This window comes from Caretta caretta, chromosome 2 (assembly GCF_965140235.1).
Source record: "Caretta caretta isolate rCarCar2 chromosome 2, rCarCar1.hap1, whole genome shotgun sequence".
Taxonomy (NCBI): domain Eukaryota; kingdom Metazoa; phylum Chordata; order Testudines; family Cheloniidae; genus Caretta; species Caretta caretta.
The window spans coordinates 259,412,861-259,421,758 of record NC_134207.1 but is presented as its reverse complement, the minus strand read 5'-3'; the positions used below and the strand labels follow the sequence as shown (position 1 = coordinate 259,421,758).

Genomic DNA, 8,898 nt, shown 5'->3' with positions numbered 1-8,898 from the left:
TCAAGTCTGACCTCCTGGATTGCACAGGCCATAGGACTTCCCTGAATCAATTCCTCTTGGAATAAGAGCAGATCTTTCAGAAAAAAAAAATCCAATCTTCATTTAAAAATTGCCAGTGATGGAGAATCCACCACGGCCCTTGATAAATTGTTCCAACAGTTAATTACCCTCACTGTTAAAAAAATTACACCATATTTCTAGTCTGAATTTTCTAGCTTCAACATCCTGCCTCTGGATCTTGTATCCCAGATTAGTTTAAAAAAAAAAAAAACAACCCTGTGTATAGGCCAGGCCTGAGATTCAGGAGACCTATAATCTATTCCCATTCTGCTGGATGATCTTGGACAAGTCACTTAATTTCTCTGTGCCTCAGTTTCCCCATCTAGAAGATGGGGAGAATAATGCTTGCTATATTTGTAAAGTGCTTTGAGATCGTGGTTGATGAGGTCCTAAGTGTGGTTATTCTGACCAAAAGTGACATGTGTGTTTGTCTCCATATGTGTGTCCATATCCTGAATGTATTTACATATATGGTGTCAATAATAAGTACTTTTGTTAGTTTGTTTGATTTTTGTTTACTTGGTTATCTGCCTTCCAAAATGATTGTTAATCCAAGTGGGAAAGCCGTGTTTAAGAGATTCAGTAGTTCAAGGCCAGTGAGATTTTAGCAAACTCCAATTATCTCCTCCTATTTTCTTCCGATTATTAAATTGATGAATGAATCAATAGCATTCGAGACCTGGTTTTGAGCTGAGAGCGTCAATGTTCCTGACTGATGGATTAAACGGCCACACGCTATGTCTGAGTACCTGCTGCTGGGGACATCGCTTTGTGAACATTACCAGTTCCATTGAGTAAAGACGACATAGTCACAGGGAATAGTCACACTGATTTAGCCTTTCCCATGCATTGGGTAATAAAGCACATAGCACAAAATGGCTTACAGCGGAGTTCCTGTGTGCTTGGGTTCATCTGATCCTTGAGGGCCTGCTCCAGGAAGTGATGCGGAGTTCCGAGCAGTGGTGATTGACCTCAGCTCTCATGGTCGGCATCTCTCATAGACTTTAAAGTCAGAAGGGACCATCAAGATCATCTAGTCTGACCTCCTGCACATGGCAGGCCACAGAACCTCACCCACCAACTCCTGCAATAGACCCAGAACCTCTGGCTGAGTTACTGAAGTCCTCAAATCATGGTTTAAAGATTTCAAGTGACAGAGAATTCACCATTTATACTAATTTAAACTTGTAAGTGACCCGTGCCCCATGCTGCAGAGGAAGGTGAAAAAACCTCAGGGTCTCTGCCAATGTGACCTGGGTGAAAATTCCTTCCTGACCCCAAATATGGGGATCAGTTAGACCCTGAGCATGTGGGCAAGACCCAGCAGCCAGACACCTGGGAAAGAATTCTCTGTAGTAACTCAGAGCCCTCCCCATCTAGTGTCCCATCACCAGCCGTTGGAGATATTTGCTGCTAGCAGTCGCGGATCGGCTACATGCCATTTTAGCCAGTCCCATCATACTATCCTCTCCATAAACTTACCAAGCTCAGTTCAGCCTTGCAGCCAGTGAGGTTTTTTACCCCAATTGCTCCTGTCCAGTAACACCTTGCAGAATCCATCCCCCACAAGTTCCGTGCCTCAGTGTCCTTGTCTGTAAAATCATTCTTTATCTAGCTAATCTGGTCAGTGGAAGGTGCTGACAGGGTCCCCAATATTTACACACCAATATCTTGGTACTCCCCCTGTAGGCATACAGTGAGCTGCTATTGCGGTGCACAGCTCGCATGCTGTGGATCAGAAGCTATTGAATCCCTCAGGCCATGGCCCCTTCAAGTCCTGGGGGGACACTGAGCACTGGATGACAGCGGCATGTCTGCAGCATGGTGCGAGGAAGGCGAACACCTTGGGACGGACTAGCTCCAGGGGCCTGCTCCTCTCCCCGTGCAGCCCAGGGGCGTCGTGCCAGGGCCAGGGGGATTTCTGGGAGAAACTACAATTCCCAGAAGGCTCTGCGAGCCTGGGAACATTCCAAGCGAGCCCGAGTCCCCGCAAAGCTAACGGTGCAGAAGAAAGGACGCGGGGGGGGGGGTGAGATTCCCCCGCCCCCCCCCCTTCCACCCCGCTCGCGCCGCCCGCCCGTGCCCGGGATCGCAGCCGCGCGGAAACCCAGCCCGGGGCCTGTCCGGCTGCAGAGTCCAGCCTCTCCCCCGGCGCTGCGCTCACCCTTGGCTGCTGGTCTTTGTTTCGTTTCACCCTTCCTCCGGTAGCTCTCACCGCACCGGGCGCAGACTTCCTCTCGGTCAGCAGCAGCTGCGATTGCAACACAAGTTGCAGCCAAGTCACAAACCATGTTGTCACACGGGCTCCCGGGGAGGAAAATGCCTGCAGGGATGGACTGCTCAGGTAAGACCCTTTCAGCAAACGGCTCGTGCGGGTATTTCACATCCTAGCCCAAAGGAGGACGCTCCCCGCCTCCCCCCCGGGGGAGGGATCAAATTCTGCCCTCAATTCAACCCCAAATCGGTGGGGCGGCAGAGTTGTAACTGAGGGCAGAGTCTGGCCCTCTGTGATCTGGATACTAGAAAAGATCAGTGGGGATTTGTTATTTTGATCTGGTCCAAATTTAGTAAGAAGGGAGCTGCCTGGCATTTGCCAAAACTAAAAGGCAGCTCAAATGTTTCCAAAGAAAGGGACCATCGTGATCGTCTAGTCTGGCCTCCTGCATAACACAGGCCGGAGAATTGCACCTACTGATCCCTGTATGGAGTCCAGTAATGGGTGGGTTGTGCATATCTCTTAACAAGACATCCAGTCTTCAGTTAAAGATTCCAGAGATGGAGAGATTACCCCTGCTAATCCCTTCCCATGTTAATTACCCATACTGGTCAAAATATGCTGTTGAACTTTACTGACACAATTTCCAGCCACGGGATCTTATGCCTTTGTCTGCTAGACTGAAATACCCTCAGGAGGGAATTCTGGGCTATGATCAAGTCACCTCCGTTGCTGGCCCAGATAGAAACAGATCTTTAAGTACACACACCAGAATCAAACCAGGGTTCTGCTTGGAAGAGGGTGTTTTCTGTTTGTTTTTTTAATTAAAGCTTTCCAGGTCATTGTTTCTATTATTGTCCTATGTAATACCATATTCAATTCAGTTCATACAGCAGTGCTACTAATGCAGGGACAAATGATGTTCTGTTCAGTATCTTCATCAGTGATTTAGATAACGGCATAGAGAGTACGCTTATAAAGTTTGTGGTCGATACCAAGCTGGGAGGGGTTGCAAGTGCTTTGGAAGATAGGATTAAAATTCAAAATGATCTGGACAAACTGGAGAAATGGTCTGAAGTAAACAGGATGAAATTCAATAAGCACAAATGCAAAGCACTCCACTTAGGAAGGAACAATCAGTTGCACACATACAAAATGGGAAATGACTGCCTAGGAAGGAGTACTATGGAAAGGGATCTGGGGTCATAGTGGATCACAAGCTAAATATGAGTCAACAGTGTAACACTTGCAAAAAAAAACGTGAACATCCTTCTAGGATGTCTTGTTTACAACACTCCTGCAAATGCATGAGAAGTAATTCTTCCGCTCTACTCCACGCTGATTAGGCCTCAACTGGAGTATTGTGTCCGGTTCTGGGCACCACATTTCAGGAAGGATGTGGATAAATTGGAGAGAGTCCAGAGAAGGGCGACAAAAATGATTAAAGGTCTAGAAAACATGACCTATGAGGGAAGATTGAAAAAATTGGGTTTGTTTAGTCTGGAAAAGAGAAGACTGAGTGGGAACATGATAATAGTTTTCAAATATGTAAAAGGTTGTTAAAAGGAGGAGGAAGAAAAATTGTTTTTCTTAACCTCTGAGGATAGGACAAAAAGTAATGGGCTTAAATTGCAGAAAGGGAGGTTTAGGTTGGACATTAGGAAAAACTTCCTAACTGTCCGGGTGGTTAAGCACTGGAATAAATTGCCTAGGGAGGCTGTGGAATCTCCATCATTGGAGATTTTTAAGAGCAGGTTAGACCAACACCTGGTAGGAGTGGTCTAGATAATACTTAGTCCTGCCACGAGTGCAGGGGACTGGACTAGATGACCTCTCGAGGTCCCTTCCAGTTCTATGGTTCTATGAATCTCATTAATTTCAGCGGGAGCTGAGCTGGTTTACCTGAAGGCGGAATTGCCATCCATGTAACTGAATGAAAAATAGTTCTCTTCTGCATTTTCTGTCTGTTTATCCAGCTAGTTAACCCTTGTGACCCTTGGTATCTGAGCACTGTACATTGGAAACTGCTCCACCCAATCAGCAGCCCAATATGTGTACCTCGTCTGCACTTTCAGTGCTGTATCCAGATGTTTAGAAATCTCCCATTTTCCCGCTTCCCTGCCTTTAAAGCAGTAGTTACTTTCCTACTTCTTGCTCCCTTAGCCCCCTCCACAACAACACCTGTCCCCTCAGCAACAGCATCCCCAATGTCCTATCCCTGTGGCGACAGCATCCCCCAGCAACCTGTAACCTCAGCAACAGCATCCCCAACTTCCCGTCCCCTTGGTGGCAGCATCCTCCAGTAACCATACCTTCCTCACTTCTGCCTTCAGGCCTCCCTCCTTGTTGGAATTCTAGGAAATGATTTCCTATGTATAAGTGGGCCTGTGGTTCAATGGTCCGAACTTGTCCAATGGGCAGGGCAGAGCACCTAGATTCCACCACTGCCACATTGTGTGACCTTGGCAAGTCACCTAACCTTTCTGTGCCTCTGTTTCCCCATCTGTAATACGGAGGTGATGATACTGCCCTGCCTTTACAAAGTGCTTTGAGATCTGCCAAGGAAAAGTGCCAAGTATTAATATTGCAAATGCTGCCAACTTTGATTTTATCCTAACTTTTGAAAAGGTTAGGAAAATGGAGGCACAGAGAGGCTATCTGAATAATGAGGCAAGTCATAATCATTATTGTGAGGCTTAATTTATTAACATTTGTAAATTGTCTTGAGATCCTGTAATCCTCTGGTGAGTGTGTGTTACACATCCCCCTCAGTGACTGATCCACAGAGGAGAGGAATCTGTTTCAGCTGCACCTCCAAAGCCTTTTCTCTTTAATGTAAGCTGTAGTGGCTCAGGCTTTTAGCTCTGGAGGTTCCTGGTTCAATCCCTGGTGTGTCAGTCAAGATGGCAGCCATCACACAAGCACAAGCAATGTTATCAGTAGCACATGGAATAATATCTGGACTTTCTTTTTGCTTTAATCCAGCATGCTAAACCTCGAAGACTGACTGAGGCATACGATGAGAACAGGAGCCCCACCGCAATGAACAGGGAAAGGGAGTTCTGAATGTCAAGAGAACATCTCTGCTGTTGGGTTGAAAGAAAAAACTCCAGGAGAAAATGCAACCCAAGGAAGAACCAGAGCCATCCAGTTAGCTACACGACCGTCGGCACCACAGTATCTGCGCTGCATGTTGTCAACCTCTCCTCCCGGTCAGCAGAGCAGCCTGGGCCCATCAGCTGCACTTTGACTATTGCATCATTGACTTTTCTATAGCCACCCCTTACCAACCTTCCAGCCATCTCTCCCCATCCCCTCCACCGGCTCCCTAGCAGCTGCCCGGCCTACCAGAGAGAACCCAGCCACAGAAGAATTACATCCACATGCTGACGGGTGTCACCATGAAAGACCCTGCAAAGCGCGTGGCCCAGAAGCCGCATACGTGCCTGGAGTGCGGGAAATCCTTCAGCAAGAAGGGAAATCTGAAGAGACACCAGAGGATCCACACAGCAGAGGAGCTCTACCCCTGCAGTGAGTGCGGGAGGCGCTTCACCACGAGGGGACACCTGACCACCCACCAGAGCATCCACACCGGAGAGAGGCCCTTCCAGTGCGACGAGTGCGGACGGTGCTTCCGGCTGGAGATATGCCTGGCTGCCCACCGGAAGACACACACCAAAGGCGGTCCGTATATCTGTGTCCACTGTGGGAAGAGTCTGAGCACACGCATCTACTTCAGCATCCACATGAGAACCCACAAGGAAAAGCGGCCGTACGCCTGCACCGAGTGTGGGAAGAGCTTTGTGAAGAAGGGGACGCTGACGGCACACAAGGAGATACACAAACGGGATAAGCCTTTCAAGTGCTCCGACTGCAGCCGGTGCTTTGGCCAGAGTGCAACGCTGGTGGCTCACCAGAAAATCCACCTCCGCGGCGGGCCGTTCATATGCACCGAGTGCGGGAAAAGCTTGAGCACCAAGAGGTATTTTAATGTCCACCAGAGGAACCACGCAAAGCAGAGGCTACAGGAAGCCACTGGCCATGTAAATGGCATGCCTCTCCGGGTCATCCAGATTAAAGAGGAACCGGACGTGGCCTTCAAACAAGAGGATAGTTTTAGCTTGGGGAAGAACGTTACAGTACCAGGAGCTCACTCAGAGGACGGACCCCAGGAAGGTACTGACTGTGGAACGCAGTCCAGCCCAAAGATCCTTGTTGGCGCTCCGTGGGGAATCCAGACTAAGGAGGAACCAGACACATACCCCGAACACGAGAGAGACAACATTACAGTAGCGCACCAGAACTCTTACATCAAGGAAGAACCACAGACCAACCCCGACTATGACAACCAATTCAATCCAAAGATGCCTCTCTTTCCTCCATGGGGAATCCAGGCTACAAAGGAAGCTGGGGTGGACAACGAACATCAGAGGGATGTCACTATGATCGGCAATCTTGCGGCACGCCAGAAACCCCGCATCAAGGAAGAACCACAGGAGAGCGCAGACCATGGAAGCAACTTCAGTCAAAAGACATCTCTTGGCATCATCCAGAGGATCCAGATTAAAGAGGGAGCCGGGGTGGATGGCGAACATGGGGAAAGCTGCAGCCCAAAGAAAAAACATAGAAAACGCCAGAGAACCAGCAAAGAGGGGACTCCTGGTGCATGTACCGAGAGCCGGGCAAACACAAAATGCAAGAAAAATCCCTTGACGAAGAACAGTCCCAAAGCGGAGAGGATATTTCCATGTCCCGAGTGTGGGAAAAACTTCAACCAGAAGTCGAATCTTACTAGGCACCGGAAGATCCACACCAGCGAGGGGCCTTATAAGTGCAACGAGTGCGGGGAGAGTTTCCGGATGAACAGGAAGCTTATCAGGCATCAGAGAATCCACATGAGCGAGCCCTTTAAATGCACCGAGTGTGGGAAAAGCTTCACCCAGAGGTCGAACCTCGTGAGGCACCAGCGGATCCACACCAGGGAGGAGCCGTACAAATGTCCCGAATGCGAGAAGACCTTCAATCAGAAGGCCAACCTCTTCAGGCACCAGACGATCCACATCAGGATGGGACCGTGCAAATGCACCAAGTGTGGGAAATGCTTCACTCAGAAGAAAAACCTCATTAGACACCAGACGCTGCACTCCAGGGGCGGGGCTTATAAATGCACGGTGTGTGGGAAACGGTACAGGCTGAAGAAATATCTGAGAAGGCACCAGAAAATCCACATGAGGGAGGGACCCACCGGGCGTGCAAAGCGGGGGGAAAAGCTGGGGGCACCAGGGAGCGTTAGCAACCACCCTCAGATGCACCCAGAACGAAAAGCACTCCCGGCTGTGAAGAGTGAGGAGAGCTTAACATGTGAGGGCAACCTCTAGCCACAGAGCAAAGCCCACAAAGGAAGGTGATAAGCCTGGACCAAATTCTGCAGTCATTACTGGAGCAAAACTCCTTCTGTAAACAGAAGGAGGCAAGGTGGCTGGGATTCAGGAGACCTGTGTCCAGTCCCTGGCTCTGTCACTGGTTTTCTGGGTGACCTTTGGCAATTCAGTTTCCCTCCCCAGGCCTCAGTTTCCCCATCTGTAAAATGGTGTTAAGGATACTGACTTCCTTGGTAAAGAGTGAGATATTATTATTATTATTATTATTATTAACCAGAGATTTGCTCCACTGAAGAATGCGGAGTTTAGCCCAATCAGCCCCAACTCTTAAACAGGCTGAATGTATCCAGGTGCAAAGCACTGATTTCGATTGTAGCATTTTGCTTCTGGAAAAGAAGTGGGGAATGTATCTGCTGAGCCCGGCTCTGAGAAATGGGCATCACCCACATAGTTCTAACATGAACATCGCTCCCATCGATAGCAGGGCTCAGCTCTGGGACTGAGACTCGGGATGAAATGCAGCAGACATAAAGGCCGGCGCTTTCAAACTGGGGCGGGGGGCCAAGATTAGACTGCAGAATGAAAGATGTTTTAGGCCGGGCACCTAACATGGAGATACTCGAACTCAGTGGCCGCTTTTGAAAATTTGGCTGGCAGCGAGCAAAGGCTGCTCTCCCGGTACAGCTACGCTGCAGCTGGACGTGTGCTTTCCAGCTTGGGTAGACGTACACACACGAGCCTTAAGAGAGTAGGAGTCCTCTGCCATCGAGGAGAGCAGCCAGCAACTCCATGGAACGCACAGTTCTCTTCATGCCAGAGTAAACACTACCGGGCAATCCCTGCAGGTACCAGTACCAACCGGGTCCTTCCTAGTTCCAAGACAAGGCCTGGCTGAAAGTTACTACCTGAGCGGGGACAGGTGATCACAGTGAGCTGGGGGGTGGGGAGAAAAAGAGTCACAGGAGTTTATGACACACCAGCCACATAATGTAATGAGAGACTAAAGCAGAGGTGGGCAAACTACGGCCCGCGGGCCACACCCGGCCCACGGGACCCTCCTGCCCGCGGGACCCTCCTGCCTGGCCCCTGAGCTCCTGGCCGGGGAGGCTAGTCCCCAGCCCCTCCCCCGCTGACCCCCTCCCCCGCAGCCTCACCTCGCCAGGGACGCAATGCTCTGGGTGGCGGGGCGAGCTCCTGGGGAAGCATAGCTGCAAAGCCAGGCCTGCCCCGTGCTCTGTTCTG

At 49.7% G+C, this 8,898-nt stretch overlaps 1 protein-coding gene across 1 annotated transcript; it reads left to right on the top strand.

The window, feature by feature from the left end:
* The first annotated feature begins 2,270 nt into the window (after nucleotides 1-2,270).
* LOC125631173 (uncharacterized) lies at nucleotides 2,271-7,910 on the top strand. The gene is made up of 2 exons (XM_048837455.2): nucleotides 2,271-2,404; nucleotides 5,261-7,910. Exon 2 carries the CDS (start codon nucleotides 5,659-5,661, stop codon nucleotides 7,651-7,653), a length of 1,995 nt encoding a protein of 664 aa, XP_048693412.1. The 5' UTR covers nucleotides 2,271-2,404; nucleotides 5,261-5,658; the 3' UTR covers nucleotides 7,654-7,910.
* Nucleotides 7,911-8,898: the final 988 nt, after the last annotated feature.